Here is a 20669-nt window from a genome sequence, read left to right on the forward strand (position 1 = left end):
TTTTGCACTCCCCTCAAATAAAAATGCTGGGAACCATATCACATAAAATCTTCACTTAATTTTTCCCTATTTGAAAACAAGCATCTAATTATGAAATAGATGTGCTAGACGCACAAAGCAAAAAAAGTCAACATCAACACGGCTGGCATTAAGAATTTACTTTCTCTTCTGTGCATAATGCCGTCAGTTCAGCTTCTTCACAATATGCAAAGAGGCACTTGGTATTGTAAGCTAAGGCAAGAATTGTGGGAACAAGCCAAAAACAAAGCAAGACTTTGTTTAAAATCATTTAATTAGTCTTTTCAGTAATAAGCGTAATAGACAATAGAATAGATTGCCATCATTCAACTATTTACACCTTTTTTTTTACTTTAGCTTCAAAAACAGGCAGCTGAAGAGGTTAGGTAGCAGTATCTCTTTGCAAGGAATGCAATGGGATCCAGCTTCAGCAGAAAAACCCGTCCTGTCCTAGAGGAATTGTGTGCAGTGAGGCTTCTGTCATTTCAACTGTCCAGCTGAAGATACAATTGTGAACTGTTTTTCCTGTTTGATGACTTCAAAAATGAAACGGCAAACTTTAGTTCTATTAAATACTGAGATCATTAGAAAAGGATGCAATTCTGTGGAAACCGAACTCTCTTCCTCTGCTGGCATAACAAGCAGCATTAAGACAACTTCACACCAATTTTATTCTGCTCTTTCTTCATTAGCCGCTGTACTTCTTTCTCCATTTTCTTCCTTTGTTGCTCAGCTGCCCGTTTTTCCCTTTCTGCCATTTTCTGCTGCCTGAAATTTCACAGAAAATACATAATTAAATGGTCCTCGAGTAACTCAAGATCATAGAGTATTGCAGGCACTTCCTGAGCCCAACTGGTACTGATTTTTTGCTTATATTCAGTATGGGAATGGATTGCCAAATACCTGAACTGTACAAATGATCCAAATAATCCATCAGAAGGTAGATTAAACGGAGCACCATTTAATTAGAAAAGTAGAATCATTACTGCTTATTAAGCTACCGAGCTAAGAAATGGTAAACTGAGCTCTATTGACATAGCTTCCTGGGTTCAGTGATCAGCATCCTGCAGGATTAGCTGGAACTCCTCCATCCAGCAGTCAGTAGATCACAATATGCTCAGTTTTCTACAGATGTCTTTAATAAGCTTATATTCTACCCTACATTTGGGGGGTGGGGTGTTGCTGTAAAAGCCATTATTTGGGGAATCTGACCCTTTTTGCCATCATGTATGCCATGTTTGTTACTTTTTTACCTCCAACTTAGCTTTACAAAATACATCCTCAAAACTCTCAATAATTACATTTGTAAGTGCATCACTTTTAATTTGAAATATGAGTTCTACATTTTGAGTTTAGTTTTGTTAACATTTATTTACTTACAGTATATACCACCTTTATTATTTTACAAATAACTCAAGGCAGAGAACATGTGCACCATACCTTACTCCTCCTGTTTTCCGCACTATGAGGTGGGTTGGGCTGAGAGAGAGCGACTGGTTTAAAGCCACCCAGCTGCCTTTCATAGCTAAGGCGGACTTGAACTTACAGTGCCATGCTTTTTAGCCTGGTGCCTTAACCTCTAGTCCAAATTAAACTAAATTAGTAAAATACACTTTGTTAGTCACTTCCACCCGTGATCCTTCTCATCACTAACTCTATAGGAGTGGAACTGGATATTGTTCCAAGAAATATTTATGCAGCACTAGAAGATACAGGTAGTCTTCAACTTACAATCATTCATTCAACAACTATTTAAAGTAACAGTAGGGCTGAAAAAAGTGATTTACAACCAGTCTTTGCATTTATGACCATCAGTCAAAATTTCAAGTTCTTGATAACTGGCATGTTTTTACAACAATTGCAGTGTCCTTGATGTCAAGTGATCGCCATTTACAATCTTCCCAGTGGACATCTGAAAAGCCGAGTCAATTGAGAAATTCAGATTCATTTAAAGACCATGTGACTAACTTAACCATGGCAAAAGGTCTTAAAATCAGGTAGAACTAACTTAACAACCACACTGCATAGCAACAGAAGTCCCCATTCCAATTGTTCGTAAGTCAAGACTACCTGTATAGAGGGCCACTCACTATTATGGCTCATATTCTCAAGTCAGCCTTTCCAAACACCTGTGGTTGTTGGACTATAATTCCCATTATCTCCACTCCACATAGCCAATTATCAGGTAGGATCAGAGTCGTAACCCCACAATTGTAGAACCAAGAAAAAAATTTTTTTTTTGCACACTGCATACATTAGAACTCACAAGCAGAATCTAGTGATAATGGCAGTTTGCATGGCCTTAAAGGGGGAGCGTGACAAATTCATACAGGAAGATGCAATTTAAGGACAATAATTGCCCTGGTTGTTTACTCCTTTCTGAATGACAGGCAACATGCCAACGGTTTTGAACTTCCCAAATGCAATCAGTTAGTAACCGCAACAGTTGGGTGGGCTAAACAGACATATGAGTAATATTGCAGGGCTGGTCTTATGTTTTCTCTGAAATTAGGAACAAATGCTCTCCAAAGCCAGGGATATTAACTTTGTTAATAAGAGGTAGGCTCTTATTGTGTATGTTGACAAAACACCTTCAAGAGCCTGCAGAGATGCAAGGGGAAACTAGAATGGATGAGAGTAAAAATGGTCATTTGTTCATTTATAAAATTTATAAGGCCGCTCAACTCATAACTCATTTATTATTGTGAGCAGAATACATCAGTTACAATAAAAAGCAATTAAAATCAAACAAAAGTAATATAAAAGCCATTTAATAAACCACAACAGATACACATATTGGCTGTGTTATATAACAACTGCCGTAATACTTTACTGAAAATGTAATTCCTTCTATAGAAGAATAACAAATTAAGCAGTGGAAAACTGCATCAATTTGTCAACAGTAACCTGATACTTGAAACACAAGTCAGTTATAGAATTCAATTTAATTTGGAAACCATATAATGCCATGTTATTTTTTTTTAAAGAAATACTGTGTTTGTATTAATATTTGTTTTGACTTGCTTATTCGCTATCTTTTCTACCATGTTCTTAAATGCTCATTAAAATAAAAAATAACCTCCTTTTGGGATTTCTGTTTGTGTTCAAAGCATACGGTCTTGGAGGAAACAATAAATTTCAGCTTTTTAGCTTGATTCTACCATGGTAAAGTTCTCACACAATATTGAGCATTAGAAGAAAGACAGCACTCTCCAAGCAATGCCTTCTATCCAGGACTCTGAAAGGCAATGTTAGCTGTGTGCTGAGCCCTCTGCTGGCTTGCTAGAACATTTTGTGGGTTGTTTTTAATGCGGAACATAAGTTCACAGATACATAATTACATTCCCATCAGGCTATTTTCTCTTAAGGTGACCAACATTATCAGAGTGCAGAAGAGAAATAAACCAAGGAAATTAAAGGCATGAGGGAAGAAAGAGGAAAAGAAGTATAATTAAAACTAGTTTAAACCAATCCCATTCACAATATATCTCTGTATTTTTGTAAACTGTCAAACTATCCACTTTCTAACACCAGGGCATATTTCATACACTGCCTTTTGTTCTTCAAACGATTCCCTTTTTCCCCAGATCTCATAAACTATATCTAACCACTTCTTGCTCTTCCTCTTCCTTTCAACCTATTCATTATTCCCTGATATATTTCTTCTACAATTTGATCTTCACAGATTCTCCTTATATGAACAAAGCACCGCAATCCACATTTGATTTGAATCTACTTATTCTTGACTCTGTCTCTTTTTGTTGTACCATATAGATTTATTAATCACCCCACTCCTATTTCTATTCAAGTTACTGTTTATATATCTCCTGTCATAGCCAAGTTTCACTTTCCTATAATGAACTGGGCAGAAGCAAGCTTCTATGCTTCTTTCAATAAATATACATTCCCTGAAATACATATACCTACTCTCTTTCTGCCTGCCACACAGAAAAACCTGGTGCCAGAGAGTGCAACAGAAGTATCTTATCAAATGGTCACACAGATTTTGTAAATTGTTAAATTTGCTACTGTCAGCTAGGAGGTGTATCTCCATAGCATCTACATAAAAACTTTCATTTAAACATTTCAACAAAGCAGAACCCATCACATTCACTTTCAAATAGCTTTTACTGGAGCAAAAAAGGAGTTTTCAAAATTAAAAAAAATGTAAAAAAATATAGAACATTTTTTTTCCAGTGTTCCACCTCTCACTTTTGCCATGCAACGGTCTCATGAGGAAATAGTAGCAGTCAAAATTTTGCATCCTCGATGCATGGGAATGCAGCCTTAGCAAGTAATATGTAACTTTATACTGTGGCTAAATGTTAAATAATAATTGATCAAGGGTTTCCCATTGACTTGAGTACTCTACATGTATTTCCTTATTTATTTTACTGGGTTTAAAGGCTGTTCCAATTATAAACAACTCCGAGACTGGAATACATCTCAACCTCCATAACTTGAGTTAAAACAATACAATAAAAAGATAAGTCATGGAAAACTTAGTTCAATTCTCTATATAAGCAAGATACTCTCCACTAGTGCCTTACTTACTTGCTAGGCTTCATATGAAGCTCTCTGTTTTACTATCCTAAGCTCTTGGAAACAGAATTGGGACAATAATTAGAAGATTACCTAATATTTGAAAAATGTTAAATTATTATCCTAGCAACAACAGCACTCTTTAAGAGCAAAGGGTGATAAACAGAGAAGGTGTGAATTAGCAGCACCAACAGCTGACATGATTTGGCAGCAAAAGATATAGCAAATGTCAAGGCTGGCAGAAATCCTCGCCAGTAATTTTCAGATTCAGATGAAGTGATTAACTGCAGTTTCTTCAATGGAAATGAGGAGTTTTAGACGTTTTAGAGCTGGTTTGCACTGTAAATATTAATTTATATTCATAAATATATATTTATATAAACTTCTTCATATTTTTCAGAATAAAAATCTAATCCAGATATAGGCAATATAGTGTTTACAAGCATCAATGTCTCCTTAAATCAGTCTTTGGTGCCCATCAGTTTATCTATGACATCTGTTTTTTTAAAAGATCTTTCTAAAAACCATAAATAGATAACTTCCTACAAAGCAAAGCAGCATATCCTGGCACCCTATTTATCTGCAGGAATGACAATGAAGTCCAGCTCTAATTGAGATGGCACAAAATACCCTGAGAAACTGATTTGCCTTCTTGTAAATGGGTGCTTGGTGATATATCATGCTAACAATTTTATGTTTCCTTTACTCACATGTTCCTATTGTATCTTCAGGTCAAAAAGAATGATTTATTGATAGAAGCTTAAGTTCAAATCTTAGATTTGAATTCAAAGGAAATACAGGTGAAACTCAAAAAATTAGAATATCGTGCAAAAGTTCATTTCTTTCAGTAATGCAACTTAAAAGGTGAAACTAATATAGGAGGTAGACTCATTACATGCAAAGCGAGATAGTTCACGCCTTGATTTGTCATAATTTTGATGATTATGGCTGACAGCTCATGAAAACCCAAATTCACAATCTCAGAAAATTAGAATATTACATGAAATCAATAAAACAAGGATTGTACATAGAACAGCATCGAACCTCTGAAAAGTATAAGCATGCATATGTACTCAATACTTGGTTTGGGCCCCTTTTGCATCAATTACTGCCTCAATGTGGCGTGTCATGGATGCTATCAGCCTGTGGCACTGCTGAAGTGTTATGAAAGACCAGGATAGTGGCTTCAATAGTGGCCTTCAGCTCTTCTGCACTGTTCGGTCTCATGTCCTTCATCTTTCTTTTGGCAATGCCCCATAGATTCTCTATGCAGTTCAGGTCAGGTGAGTTTGCTGGCCAATCAAACACAGTAATACCATGGGCATTGAACCAGGTTTTGGTACTTTTGGCAGTGTGGGCAGGTGCCAAGTCCTGCTGGAAGATGAAGTCAGCATCCCCATAAAGCTCGTCTGCGGAAGGAAGCATGAAGTGCTACAAAATCTCCTGGTAGACGGCTGCGTTGACCCTGGACTTAATAAAGCACAGTGGACCAACATCAGCAGATGACATGGCTCCCCAAATCAACACACACTGTGGAAACTTCACACTGGACTTCAAGCATCTTGCAGTGTGTGTCTCTTCATTCTTCCTCCAGACTCTGGGTCCTTGGTTTCCAAATGAGATGCAAAAGTTGCTCTCATCAGAAAAGAGGACTTTGGACCAGTTCTTTTTTTCTTTAGCCCAGGTAAGACTCTTCTGACGTTGTTTGTTGTTCAGGAGTGGCTTGACAAGAGGAATACGACATTTGAAGCCCATGTCCAGGATCCATCTGTGTGGTGGCTCTTGATGCACTGACTCCAGTCTCAGTCCACTCCTTGTGAAAGTCCCCAACACTTTTGAATGGCCTTTTCCTGATAATCCTCTCCAGGCTGCGGTCATCCTTGATGCTTGTGCACCTTTTTCTTCCACACTTTTCCCTTCCACATGACTTTCTATTAATGTGCTTTAATACAGCACTTTGGGAACATCCAACTTCTTTTGCAATTACCTTTTGAGGCTTTCCCTCCTTATGGAGAGTGTCAATTATGGTTTTCTGCACAGCTGTCAGGTCAGCAGTCTTTCCAATGATTGTGATTCCTACTGAACCAGACTGAGAAACCATTTAAAGGCTCAGGAACCCTTTGCAGGTATTATGGCTTAATTAGCTGATTAGAGTGGGACACTTTGAGCCTAGAATATTGAACCTTTTCACAATATTCTAATTTTCTGAGATTGAGAATTTGGGGTTTTCATGAGCTGTCAGCCATAATCTTCAAAATTATGACAAATCAAGGCGTGAACTATCTCGCTTTGCATGTAATGAGTCTATCTCCTATATTAGTTTCACCTTTTAAGTTGCATTACTGAAAGAAATGAATTTTTGCATGATATTCTAATTTTTTGAGTTTCACCTTTAAATAAAAAGGAAAGATAAGATCCTAATGTCCTTTTACCTCCATGCCAGGAGAAAGGGAACAAAATTCACATGATGACTTCATTGATCATAGGATAAACTATGGTTTGTCATTTTATATCCAGATACAGTCACAGTAAATCCTATCTGAATCATGGTGGATGGATAAATTATAATCAATTACAGGATTTGGTAAAGTTACCTCAGAACTTCTTCTGCTTGCCAGGAAGCATCTTCTTCTTCTTCCCAAGCATTTCTGTTTTCCTGCCATGTTTCTAAGTCTCCTAGTTCTGGCTGCAAAAGGAAATTAATTAGTATCTCCAAAATACTGTTCCACGCTATCGAGTAATTATTCTAATAAAGTACTGCCATCCAAATTCTGGAAAATGTAACTACCTATTCCTGGAAAGCACTGAAGGGAGACTTATAGACATCAATTTGCTTTAAACAAATTCACTGTAATGCAGAAAAAACCTGGTGTGTGTGTGGGGGGGTATATATATATTATTCAATACCATCAAACGCTTCTAAATTTTCACACAACTTAAGGCTTTATTAGATTATAGTTATCAATCTGTCTTGCCTATGACCAAAAAAACAAAACCCAACAGCTAGCATTCCTTCTTTAAGACATTCTGGAAATTACACATATAAAAATATTTGTGATAAAGAAGTTACTTACAGATTGGTGAATAAAAGGAACATCTGGTGTAGCTGCTAATCTACTTGAAAATCCGGCACTACCATCCTGGTTGCCAAAATTTAAAGGTTCACGTTTTTTAACAATGATCTGAAAAGTATGAATTGAAAATAGTAACTTGCAATATTACTATTATTAACAAATAAAATTGGAACCTTATTAACCCAACTATAAACATTGATGTCACACAACAATGCCATGTTCACTGTTTCACAGACGTCAACTCACATTTCCGGCCAGTGCAAGAGGAGCAGTGAACCTGAACCTTGCAAGTTTCCCACCACTTTTTCAATCAATCAAAGTGTCCTTAGTTCTGCCAGCTCAATCATTTGATTTCTGGTTAGTGACTTGGAAGTGGAACTGGCTGTAAGAACAGCTCCTCTCTCTTTCCATGCTACTCTTCTGATATAGCTCCTCTTAGGGCCCTAGACTTGGACTAACAGGTTTAGACCATAAAACCAGATATTGTAGCAGAAATACAGAAAACTCTTTTGCCTTTGGACACCAGGATTTTGCAGGGCAAATTCAGTCATCCAATCAGGATTATTAAAAGCATGAGACAAAAAATGAGGATGAGGAGAACAGGCTGCTTCCTCCCTTGCCTTCACTACAATTAAACCACTGCTCTCTTCTCTTTTATTTTTTGGCCACAAGGTGTCAGCCATCATTCCAAAACTAAGTTTAACTCCTGGTTGTAAGTGAATATGGAAAGCACTGCTTTTCTTACATTTTTCATCAACTCTTAGGTATGGATGAAAAGGGAAACAGTAGTTTGTTTAAAAGTAGGAGCAAATACTTCTGTTAACATCTACAGGCAAGAAAAGAACATTTGGAAGCCAAAGGCTTTTGCAGGCTTATTCATTTTTCAAATGGTCCAAGGTTGTTTTCAAAAGCATAGCTGATTATCCCTTTTGGTATAATACACACTCAGACTGTTCAGAATTTTATACCCCGAAATGTTATCTTGCACACACACTAATTATATGCAATACCCCTACTGCCTACTAAACTGAAGCAAAGCACTTTGACTCTGCACATATAGACTTGTCCAGCTGTTTGATGGAATGAGGTGGGGCTTTACCACAGCAGTCAGAAGGAATTGGCATGCAATCCTGCAAAACCTTCAAACAATAATGCATAACCTCGCTCAACCCACATAACTTAATTCATAAGTAGGAACAAGTTTTGCTTTCAAACTTTCTTCTCTAACCTCATCCTTGATTAAAACTACAAGGCTCAGCACATAAACTCATTAAAATGACTGGGAAATTATGTTAACATACAGGTCGTTCAATGTGATTACGTTTCAAATGCAAAACAGAAAGGAGAAAATAATGTAAATTACTTCTTTGCTACATATATAGCCTGCTGTACTCCCAAAGGATACAAACACAAAAGTCACAAAGCTTTGGGTAGATATGACATTTTTTATGATGTAAACTGAAGAGAGAAAATTATTGTCTGCTTTAGCAGTTTCAGTCATATTCAAGTCTATGATTATGTTTGTGGACTTTGCGCTTGGAACATTGGATGCTTCAGTACCTGTACCTCGAGAACGTGGATTTTGGCAATCATGAGGATATATCCGAAGACCCAAATCTTCCTTTTATGTATAGCACAAGGGTGTAATAATGTATTTTCTTTTTGTTTGTTTGTTGCAAAAATTAAAAAAAAAATTAAAAAAAACAAAAAACAAGTCTATGATTATGAATTTAAATTGCTCAAAATGCTGTACACCTCTACTGGATACAATCACTTTACAACTACTATACTATACAAGTATAGTTGTTAACTGCAATCTAACTGAGCCACAGATAGAAATCAATTTTCACTGCTAAATAAACACCACATGAGAAGGAAGTATGGAAGATTTTAGACTGTTGTGAGAGTGCTGAAAACATACTTTCTGTGTTTTCCTTATTGTTGGTGCCATGTCTTTAAAGTAATCAGGCTCCATTTCTTCCAATCCATTTTGTTGATTGGCCACACTGCCATTACCACCTTCAATTTTCACACTTGTAGGGGCATCTTCATCCCATGAAGACCAATCTTCTACTTCTGGCTAAAAAGAAAAGGGAAAGAGTTCCGTTCTTTATTGGCCATCCAATGTTCATAATTTATAACCTATTTTTATTGGGTCATTTGGTAGAACTGTGTTTAAAAATTGATATCCAGACCATTCAATATATTACTTGTTTAGGAACAGACGAAAAATCCACAGTAGTTGGCAAAGTTATTTGGTCTCCACTAAGCTTTCGTCCTCTTCCAGTCCTGAAAAAGAAAAGTTTCTTCTTAACTCTGACACGTTTGATAAAACTGAAATTGCAAATAAGAAATCATTTAAAAGCTAACTTAAAAGTTTATTTTTTTTATTTATTTATTTATCAAACTTCTATACTGCCCTTCTCCCGAAGGACTCAGGGCGGTGTACAGCCTTCATTTAAAACAATTAATATACATATTAAAATAACAATTAAAAAACTTATTCAATAAAAGGCCAAATTAAAACCGTCGATTGACCATAAAAATACCCAATAAAATTACCATTAAAAGTTTAAAATTTAAATTTAAAATTTAAAAAATCAGGCCAGTCCTGCTTGTATAAATAAATAAGTTTTCAGTTCCCGGCGGAAGGTCCGAAGGTCAGGCAATTGGCGTAAACCGGGGGGAAGTTCGTTCCAGAGAGTAGGTGCTCCCACAGAGAAGGACCTTCCCCTGGGGGCCGCCAGCCGACATTGCTTGGCGGATGGCACCCTGAGAAGACCCTCTCTGTGAGAGCGTACGGGTCGGTGGGAGGCATGTGGAAACAGCAGGCGGTCCCCTAAGCCATGGAGCGCTTTGAAGGTGGTAACCAAAACCTTGAAGCGCACCCGGAAGACCACAGGTAGCCAGTGCAGACTGCGCAGGAGTGGTGTTACCCGGGAGCAACGCGGTGCTCCCTCAATCACCCGCGCAGCTGCATTCTGGACTAACTGCAGTCTCCGGGTACACTTCAGGGGTAGCCCCATGTAGAGAGCATTGCAATAATCCAGTCGAGAAGTGACGAGAGCATGAGTGACCGTGCATAAGGCATCCCGGTCAAGAAAGGGGCGCAACTGGCGGACCAGGCGGACCTGGTAAAAAGCTCTCCTGGAGACGGCCGTCAAGTGATCTTCAAACGACAGCCGTTCATCCAGGAGAACGCCCAAGTTGCGCACCCTTTCCGTTGGGGCCAGTGACTCGCCCCCAACAGTCAGCCGCAGTTGCAGCTGACTGTATCGGGGTGCTGGCATCCACAGCCACTCCGTCTTGGATGGATTGAGTCTGAGTCTGTTTCTCCCCATCCAGACCCGTACGGCCTCCAAACAACGGGACAGCACTTCGACAGCTTCACTGGGGTGGCCTGGGGTGGAAAAGTACAGCTGGGTATCATCAGCGTACAGATGATAACTCACCCCAAAGCCACTGATGACCTCGCCCAACGGCTTCATGTAGATGTTGAACAGGAGAGGCGAGAGAATCGACCCCTGCGGCACCCCACAAGTGAGGCACCTTGCGGCCGATCTCTGCCCCCCTGTCAACACCGTCTGCGACCGGTCGGAGAGGTAGGAGGAGAACCACCGATAAACGGTGCCTCCCACTCCCAACCCCTCCAACCGGTGCAGCAGGATACCATGGTCGATGGTATCAAAAGCCGATGAGAGATCCAACAGGACCAGGGCAGAGGAACAACCCCTATCCCTGGCCCTCCAGAGGTCATCCACCAACGCGACCAAAGCTGTCTCCGTGCTATACCCGGGCTGGAAGCTGGACTGGAACGGGTCTAGATAGACAGCTTCCTCCAGGTACTGAGGGAACTGTCGTGCCACCACACTCTCTACAACCTTCGCCACAAAGCGGGGGTTGGAGACTGGACGATAATTACCCAAAATAGCTGGGTCCAGGGAAGGCTTCTTGAGGAGGGGTCTCACCACCGCCTCTTTCAAGGCGGCAGGGAAGACCCCTTCCATCAAAGAAGCATTTATAATACCCCGGAGCCAGCCTCGTGTCACATCCTGAGTGGCCAGCACCAGCCAGGAGGGGCACGGGTCCAGTAAACATGTAGTGGCATGCAGCCTCCCCAGCAACCTGTCCATGTCCTCGGGAGCCACAGAATCAAACTCATCCCAAACCACATCAACAAGACGAGCCTCAGTCATCTCATCTGGATCATTGCAATCTTGGTCCAAGCTATCCCGAAGCTGAGCGATTTTATCATATAGATAACAGCTAAACTCCTCGGCACGTCCCTGTAAGGGGTCATCCCGTCCCCCCTGATGAAGAAGGGAATGGGTCACCCGAAACAGGGCGGCCGGGCGGTTATCTGCCGACGCAATGAGGGAGGAGGCGTAAGAACGCCTCGCCACCCTCAGTGCCACTAGGTAGGTCTTTGAAAAAGACCTAACTAGTGTCCGATCAGCTTCGGAGCGGCTGGACCTCCAGGCAGTTAGAATATTTAAAAAGAGATTTACATGCATGAGTGCTTCTCCGTACTAAAAGTATGCTCTACATTTTATTTCTACCAAGACATAAAAAATGTGCAGCATTAAACTTCCAAATCCTGCATACAGATGAAAAAAATAGTATCCATGCTGGATATGCATATTTGAAAGGGTAAAACATACATTATTAAAAAAATAGAGTAGAAAACTATAGCATACATTTATAAAATTAAAACCTTAAGAGCAAAGTAACTTTATAAAACCAGAGGAAATATTAAAAACAAAAGCAGGTCTGTCAGAAATGAAAACTACAGTAAGAAAATATATTCCTATTCCAATCATCAGAATTTTTAAGAGAGATTGCCAGTCCTTTTCCTTTATAAACTAAATCAAATGTTAGACTTTTTTGCTCCAAAGATTATGGTCACTTCAGATGCAGCAAAAATGCTTACAAAATAAAAGATAAAGATTATTGCATGCCTCTGCATTTTTTTCTGTTGTGATAAAAACTTAAACAAAAATGAATATGTGTTCCTTAGACTCTTAGAAAATATTTTTACAAACATTTTCTGAATATATACTTATTCCTATACCTGTTTAATCAGAAGTAGTATCTATAAATTCTGGTAACAATTCACAGCAGTTCTCAAAACAGTACAAAATGTAATCTTAGCCAATTACTAGTATTATATTACCAATGTCCTTCTTTATGATATTTGATTTTGTGGCTTTTTCCTAAGGGAATATATTTTTTCCCCTTTCTCTTAATACTTGAGCTATATATTAATTCAATCAATTACTCATTGTATGTATGCAAAGAAAGAAGCACACACCTACAAAACAGGTTCTTGTATAAATAAGAATTTGTATCAGACATATTTATTCTTAAGTACTAAAACTAATCACATGACACCATAGTTTTCTGTTTTTCTAAGCATTATTATATCAGTTTCTTTAGCTATACAAAGATAATAGAAGATATATTAATGATTTTTTTAAAAAAAATCTCAATGCAACATCAAATTATGTCACTATTTATTGTTCAATTAAGGAAGAAATTTAATTTTATGTTAAATTTTAAACTGTCATAAAAAAGGGATTAAGGAATACTACATTCCCCCTTCCCCAATTTGAAACACCACACAGAGAAAGTTCTCAAGAGGAATGAAGTAGAAATCTTAAGAGGAAAAATCAGAGCAAACTCACATGCAACAATAGATATTTACCTGCAAATCAATCTTTTAAAAAAAGATAGTACTGCTGCCAAGCATGTACAAATTTTAAATAGACGGAATTGTGTAATTGCCATGATGAAAGACTTCACCTGAAAAAAGAGGAAAAAATGTACTGATAAGCGTAATGCTACTTTGCAATGATGGTTGGTTTTGCAGACTTCTAAGAGAAATCTGCGCATAAACTTCAGTGTAGCTACAACCCATAAGTATGATTTCAAATGCATATTACCAACAAAAATCAAAAGGAAAGTGTAGTATTGAAGAAACATCTAATGCAGTTCACAGTGCTAGTCTGCAAGCAGGATTGCTATGTCCAAATATGCCACTGATTTTTAAGAAATCAAGAATACTAAGAATATGTATTCATATTGTGCTAGACCTCAACAAAAACTGACAGAATCTATAGACATTTAGAGCACTTCAAGAAATGGAAAATGTTTTTTCTCCTGACAAGGTGGGCCAGCATGTTAGCTGATTAACTAGCTCAATAACCTAACTGTGGATGGTTTGGGCATGATGCTCAAGCCATTATATTGCACTCTTTGTGCTTCTTTTCCAAACCATATAGTGATCTATTCCGTTTCCGAATTCCATTTAGCTTTCTTTGATATCTCAACTAGGTGCATTATAGTTAATACTAATGAGAATGTGTCTCAGAATTAACAGGGAAAAAGCAACATTTAAAAAACCCCATAATTATTTATTTATTTATTTATTTATTTTGTCACAACAATATATGTAGGTATCATACAAAAAGATTGTATAGTATATAAACACATATATGAGTAAATATAAGGAGGTATAAGCATATATAAGAAGAAAAGAAAAACCATAGGACAGGAACGGTAGGCACGTTTGTGCGCTTATGCACGCCCCTTATTAGGAATGGGGTGAGGTCAATAGTGGAAAGTTTTTGGTTAAAGCTTTTAGGATTATGGGAAGAGACCACAGAGTCAGGTAAAGTATTCCAAGCACTGATGATTCTGTTACAGAAGTCATATTTTCTGCAATCTAGATTAAAGCGGTTGACATTAAGTTTAAATCTATTAGTTGCTCTAGTGTTATTGCAATTAAAGCTGAAGTAGTCTTTAACAGGAAGGACATTACAATAGATGATTCTGTGAGTTAAACTTAGGTCTTGTCGAAGGCGACGGAGTTCCAAGTTTTCTAAGCCTAGGATTTCAAGTCTGGTGGGATAAGGTATTTTATTGTTTTCAGAGGAATGGAGAACTCTTCTTGTAAAATATTTCTGGACACGTTCAATTGTATTGATGTCAGAGATGTGGTGAGGGTTCCAAACAGGCGAGCTGTATTCTAGAATTGGTCTAGCAAATGTTTTATATGCTCTGGTTAGTAGTGTGGTGTTTTTGGAAAAGAAGCTATGCAAGATTAGGTTTACAACTCTTAGAGCTTTTTTTGCTATGTAGTTGCAGTGGGCTTTGGCACTTAGATCATTTGACATGAAAACTCCAAGGTCTTTAACGGGATGGGGGTCGTCTGTAAGGTAATGTCCATCTAGTATGTACTTAGTGTTTGGGTTCTTTTTTTCTATATGTAAGACTGAGCATTTGCTGGTTGAGATTTGGAGCTGCCAATATTTAGACCAAGCGGTTAGATGATCAAGGTCGTTTTGAATGATAGATGTATTGTCTGTGGTGTTAAATAGTTTGACATCGTCAGCAAAGAGAACACAATTACTTGAGATATGGTCACAAAGATCATTAATGTATAGTATAAAGAGTGTTGGTCCAAGGACGCTGCCTTGAGGAACGCCACTCTTGACAGGAACAGGATTTAATAAATATAAATATATCCCAGAAGAAAGAAAAGCTCCAGGATAGTAGAAGATGGATGAATAATTTGATCCTATTCAAATAACAAATTTTCAAAGCTAAAACTATATTTTGTCTAGAATATCTGAACTTGCCCTGTTGCACTGTATAGCACTGAATGCTGGGCAGCAACAACAGGGACCGAAAGCTATCTCCATGGCATGGAAATGGAATGGTCCGTTGGATATCGGGCATCTTCTCTTCTTGACCATATCACAAATGACACCATTTGACAACGTTTTGGTGTGGCATCAATTATAGACATGAGAGAAGGCCGGCTCCGCTGGTATGGACATGTCCAGAGAGCAGCACCTTCCACCGTGACCAAGACTGCCTACCAACTAGAAGACAATTGTCAGCGACCTTGTGGGCATCCAAAACAGAGATGGCAAGACACCATCAACAAAGATATGCAAGCAGCGGGCCTGTGCCCTGCAGACTGTGCAAAGTGGTGTTCACTGATCCGAAAAGCAGACCCTGCACCTGGAGGAATACACTAGGTAGGAGGAGGAGGAGGAAGAAGAATCTGAACCTGAGGCTACAATATCTGAACTTGTCCAATATAATGAACATTGAATTCAAATGTTAGGCTTCTTTCAATCTTTGTCCTAGCATTATTCCTGAGCTATGGCAGGGTCCACTTAGACTTCTTTTAATGTTAATTGAAAACGTTGCTTTAAAGCAGGAGTAGTCAACCTTTTTATACCTACTGCCCACTTTTGTATCTGTTAGTAGTAAAATTTTCTAACCGCCCACCAGTTGCACAGTAATGTGCTGTGTATCATCGTCTGTGCATGTCTCTCGCGCATTGTGGGTTGGGTTTGGGGGGGGCACCGGCTACCAGCTCTGCTTGTCTGTTACAGCTGAGTGATGTGGGGGGAGATGTGCAAGCTATTCTGGGATGAGGCTCTTTTGTTTGCGGTCGCACTATAATGCCATTTAGTTTCCTTTATTTGCCTTACACACTGTAAGCCGCCCTGAGTCTTCGGAGAAGGGCGGGATATAAATGTAAACAAAAAAAAAAAAAAGTTTCACTTACGTAACATGAAGTAAACTTATGCGCGGGCGATACAAATAGTATATTTTCAGAAATTTAAATTGTCACTGGGAATTTTATGAAAACCTAATGAAAATGTTTTTAAATAATGCTATGATTTTTTTAAAAAAAATCAATTAAATTAAAAAAAAGGAAAGTGCTTCGGTATCGGACAAAACCCCTACCGCCTACCATGAAAGCTGGAATGCCCACCAGTGGGCGGTAGGGACCAGGTTGACTCCCACTGCTTTAAAGCAATTCAGCAATAGAGTGTCAAAAATCATGTTATTTCTTAAACACCTTGGCAAAGTCTTTAAAAAATATTAGGTTGCTTGGCCTCATGTGTAACCTGTATGTGTACCTATTAGCCAAAAAAACAACTACCAATAAAAAGCTACTTTTATGGAAGCCTATTTTAAAAATATACTCCAAACCATGAAACAAGTTAGATGACACACAAAAGATGCTGTTGCCTGATGTTTGTTTCATTAGAGTCAACTACCTGGAGAAATCTCTGCATTGTTTGAAGTAATTTGTCATTCTAGAACTGAAAACAAATGACTGGGCCAAGATCACCCAGCTATCTTTGTGCCTAAGGCAGGATTAGAATTCACAGTCTCCAGGTTTTTAGCTCTTTTTCCAAATACTACAAGAGCAGCAAATCTTAAAAAAATTGAGTAAATGGTAATATTAAATGGTTTAATCTTTGTATATTTTTATAAAAACAATGTATGCATCGTATGCATTATACCTTATTTTTCAATGTCTTACATTCATAGATGGGCAAGTGCTAGACAGAATATATTACTAAACTATAAAATTCCATCTAGATTCCTGCTTGCAAGATATCCAAACTACAGTGTTTATGGGAGAGAAGTTCCCTCACTTCTAAAATATTTTTTCAAATTTGATCAAAATCTCTGAAATGAATTTCACTTTTAACTACAGTACATTCTTTGTAGCTTTCTTTCAAGTCTTTCACCATCGTAATTTTTTGCAGCAATCATCTTCTCATATGCATTCTGTCTTTCTCCCATTATTTCATTCAATTCATTAATTTATTTCCTTATTCAATTCCATACTGGGAAGGTAAAGGTAAAGGTTCCCCTCGCACATACGTACTAGTCGTTCCCGACTCTAGGGGGTGGTGCTCATCTCCGTTTCAAAGCCGAAGAGCCAGCGCTGTCCGAAGACATCTCCGTGGTCATGTGGCTGGCATGACTCAACACCAAAGGCGCACGGAACGCTGTTACCTTCCCACCAAAGGTGGTCCCTATTTTTTCTACTTGCATTTTTACGTGTTTTCGAAACTGCTAGGTTGGCAGAAGCTGGGACAAGTAACGGGAGCTCACCCTGTTACACGGCAGCACTAGGGATTCGAACCGCCAAGCTGCCGACCTTTCGATCGACAAGCTCAACGTCCTAGCCCCTGAGCCAATCTATCTATCTATCTCATCTATCTATCTATCTCATCGTCTTTCTCCCATTATTTCACTCAATTCATTTATTTATTTCCTTATTCAATTCCATACTGGGAAAGAACGTAGTAAAATATGTTAATTCATGCTTTTTACCATTACCAACTTCTTACATTCCATGTCTTAATTCCATGATCATATGCCATGATCATCACCAAATGGATGACTATTCAACTCAGGCTTTCATATACTATAATTTTTAACAAAACAGAGTAGATTACTAGCTATAGTCATACACATGCCAGTATACATGTCAGTTTTGATACATTTAGTCTAGTGTGCCACATGAGCAACCAAGTTTTATCTCAAGTATACTCACACTTCTATATGCAAACAAGAGCCATATAATCTAGAGACTACCTAGCAAGCTAATATAGTGTTACTCGCATCCCATCAACTAGCTGGTAAATGCAATTCAGTGAGAAATATAACCAAGAAATTTTTAAAATCTCCTTCTAATCTAAGCCTTATTCTCAGGATACCGCAATTCCAAATATTTGTCTCAGGATTTGCAAGAATGAAACCAAGCTTGCTGAACACAAGCTTCCCCTTCATAAATCGTATAAATAATTTGGACACCAGAGAAATTAAAAGCTTCAGAGAAGCCAAGTACTCAATGTCAACCTCAAAGGCCACTGTGAATATCACAAAAAATAAAAGTTTTGCTCCTTGGGGCAAAAAGTGCTTGGTGACATGAAAAACAAAACACAACACAACAGCATGGTCACAAGCATAGCCATACTAAAATCAGCTTGCGTGAGAAAAAGAAACGGAAAGAAACTTTTTGTTCTAATATTTACCCTTCTCTTTCCCACAGAGAAAAACAACCACAGGAAATCTATGGAGATTCTCAGTGATTCAGGTCATGGTTTGTCCCAAAGGTGCTTTTTCAAAAGGCAACTGTACTTTCTGGTCCAGTTTTGAAGCTTCTTGGGTGAGAAGATGAGAAGTCTTCAAAGAAAAAAAAACAGAAAGTCCAGTTGCCTCTTGAAAAAAGCACCTTTGGGAGAACCACAAAAAGCCCTGCCAGGTAAATTTACAGGTGCACCATGATTTTTTTTCTTTAATCTTCCCTAAATTCGTTTGGATGGAAGATATGTATCTGATGTAATATAATATAATAGGAATAGGAATAGAATAGAATAGAATAGCAGAGTTGGAAGGGACCTTTGAGGTCTTCTAGTCCAACCCTCTGCTTAGGCAGGAAACCTTACACCACTTCAGACAAATGGTTGTCCAATCTCTTCTTAAAAACTTCCAGTGTTGGAGAATTCACAACTTCTGGAGGCAAGTTGTTCCACTGATTAATTGTTCTAACTGTCAGGAAATTTCTCCTTAGTTCAAGGTTGCTTCTCTCTTTAAATAGTTTCCACCCATTGCTTCTTGTCCTGCCCTCAGGTGCTTTGGAGAACAGCCCGACTCCCTCTTCTTTGTGGCAACCCCTGAGATATTGGAACACTGCTATCATGTCTCCCCTAGTCCTTCTCTTCATTAAACTAGACATACCCAGTTTCTGCAACCGTTCTTCATATGTTTTAGCCTCCAGTCCCATAATCATCTTTGTTGCTCTTCTCTGCACTCTTTCTAGAGTCTCAACATCTTTTTTACATCGAGGCGACCAAAACTGAATGCAATATTCCAAGTGTGGCCTTACCAAGGCATTATAAAGTGGCACCAACACTTCACGTGATCTTGATTCTATCCCTCTGTTTATGCAGCCCAGAACTGTGTTGGCTTTTTTGGCACCTGCTGAAAACGTAATTTTTGCGACGGCAGAGGCTTTGGACTGGGAGTACAGCCCGGGGATAGAAAAGCCACGTTGGACCCTCCCGGAGGCTTCTTTGGAGGGCAAGGCCTCCCGCGTCCGGGATATGCTTGGGTAACCAACCAGCGTCCGCCTCATCAGGACTCCGGCCTGAGGGAGGAGCGGGGTAGCAAGAAACCCGCCCGCCCGCCCACCCGCGCGCTTTCTTCTTCCCCGGGAGAGAAAGCGGCTCCAAGGAAGGCGACTCCGGGGGGAGGCGCGCTCCTTCCTCTCGCTCACCTTGTCCAGCGCGGAGGCGAGGGGACGTGAAAGCGACGCGGCTCGAGCCGAGGGACAGCCGCTTCCCTCGGCGACCGCGACTTCCCTTCATTCAAAAGAGGATGGGGGGGGCCTCCGTCCCAGCCGAGGCTCTTGGCTCCTCCATAGCTTCCCTTCACCGGCCACTACCGGCTCCACCTTCCTGTCACCCTAGTGACACCGCCCACCCACCCCCGTCCCCACATCACCACCAGCCGCGCCTACAATCGCCTCTTCCGGTTCCGCCCCAACACTTGAAGCCAACCGGAGCTTCGGACTCAAGAGGAGGGAGGCGGGGACAGAACCGGAAGGATGGACGTTCCCTGCGCAAGCGCACAAAGCTGAAGCCCGCAGGGCCGACGGGAGGTAAAGGTGAAAGAAGAGAGGGGGGTGGAGCTTACGAGGTACAGGACCCGCTTGGGCCACGTGACCTCCTGTTCGCCTTTGAGTGGCGGCTCAGTAGAAAAACGCATAGCGGCTCGCGCTGGGTCATTTTCCGTGCAGGCTAGCCGCTAGTCTGTGCATTCGCTGATCAGAAAATATGCATCATGTTTTTATTTAGGAGAGGAGGAAAACGGTAGAGCAAGGCGGACTGGTTTAAACTGGAGTTGCTTTTACAGAGCTGTAGGAAGTTAGCAACCACCCCGTTCTAGAAGAATGAAATATTTTAGAAAATACTTAAAAAGGCAGAATGTATTTCCCTGGATGAGAAATGGAGAAACATGTTTTAAAGACAAAGCAGCTTCCTGACTCCCCCCCCCACCTTTGTCAATGGGCCATTAAAGCCTCAGCCAAGCTCACTCATTTCACCCCATCTTTGTCAATGGGTCAGAGGTAGAAACTCATTCTCCCCACCTTTGTCAATGGGCCACCATCATCTGCAACATAATAGGACCCATCTAGCAACAGAAACT

At 39.6% G+C, this 20669-nt stretch overlaps 1 protein-coding gene across 1 annotated transcript; it reads right to left on the minus strand.

Moving 5' to 3' along the window:
- Nucleotides 1–274: 274 nt before the first annotated feature.
- EBAG9 (estrogen receptor binding site associated antigen 9) lies at nucleotides 275–19919 on the minus strand. The gene is made up of 7 exons (XM_058174758.1): nucleotides 19738–19919; nucleotides 13339–13436; nucleotides 9845–9923; nucleotides 9556–9714; nucleotides 7635–7742; nucleotides 7155–7246; nucleotides 275–786 (listed from the first exon to the last, which is right to left on the minus strand). The coding sequence occupies exons 2-7, from the start codon at nucleotides 13419–13421 to the stop codon at nucleotides 666–668; spliced, it is 642 nt and encodes a 213-aa protein (XP_058030741.1). The 5' UTR covers nucleotides 13422–13436; nucleotides 19738–19919; the 3' UTR covers nucleotides 275–665.
- Nucleotides 19920–20669: the final 750 nt, after the last annotated feature.

The sequence above is a fragment of the Ahaetulla prasina genome, chromosome 3 (assembly GCF_028640845.1).
Source record: "Ahaetulla prasina isolate Xishuangbanna chromosome 3, ASM2864084v1, whole genome shotgun sequence".
Taxonomy (NCBI): Eukaryota; Metazoa; Chordata; class Lepidosauria; order Squamata; family Colubridae; genus Ahaetulla; species Ahaetulla prasina.

Bases quoted from the DNA above. Each gene is read 5' to 3' on its own strand.
- EBAG9 (XM_058174758.1), bottom strand. From the start codon at position 13,421: ATGGCAATTACACAATTCCGTCTATTTAAAATTTGTACATGCTTGGCA. The intron at 9,715-9,844 runs GTAATATATTGA...TTTTCTTTTTAG, and splicing joins TTTCGTCTGTTCCTAAACAA to CCAGAAGTAGAAGATTGGTC. The intron at 787-7,154 runs GTAACTTTACCA...GTGAAATTTCAG, and splicing joins CAAGCAGAAGAAGTTCTGAG to GCAGCAGAAAATGGCAGAAA.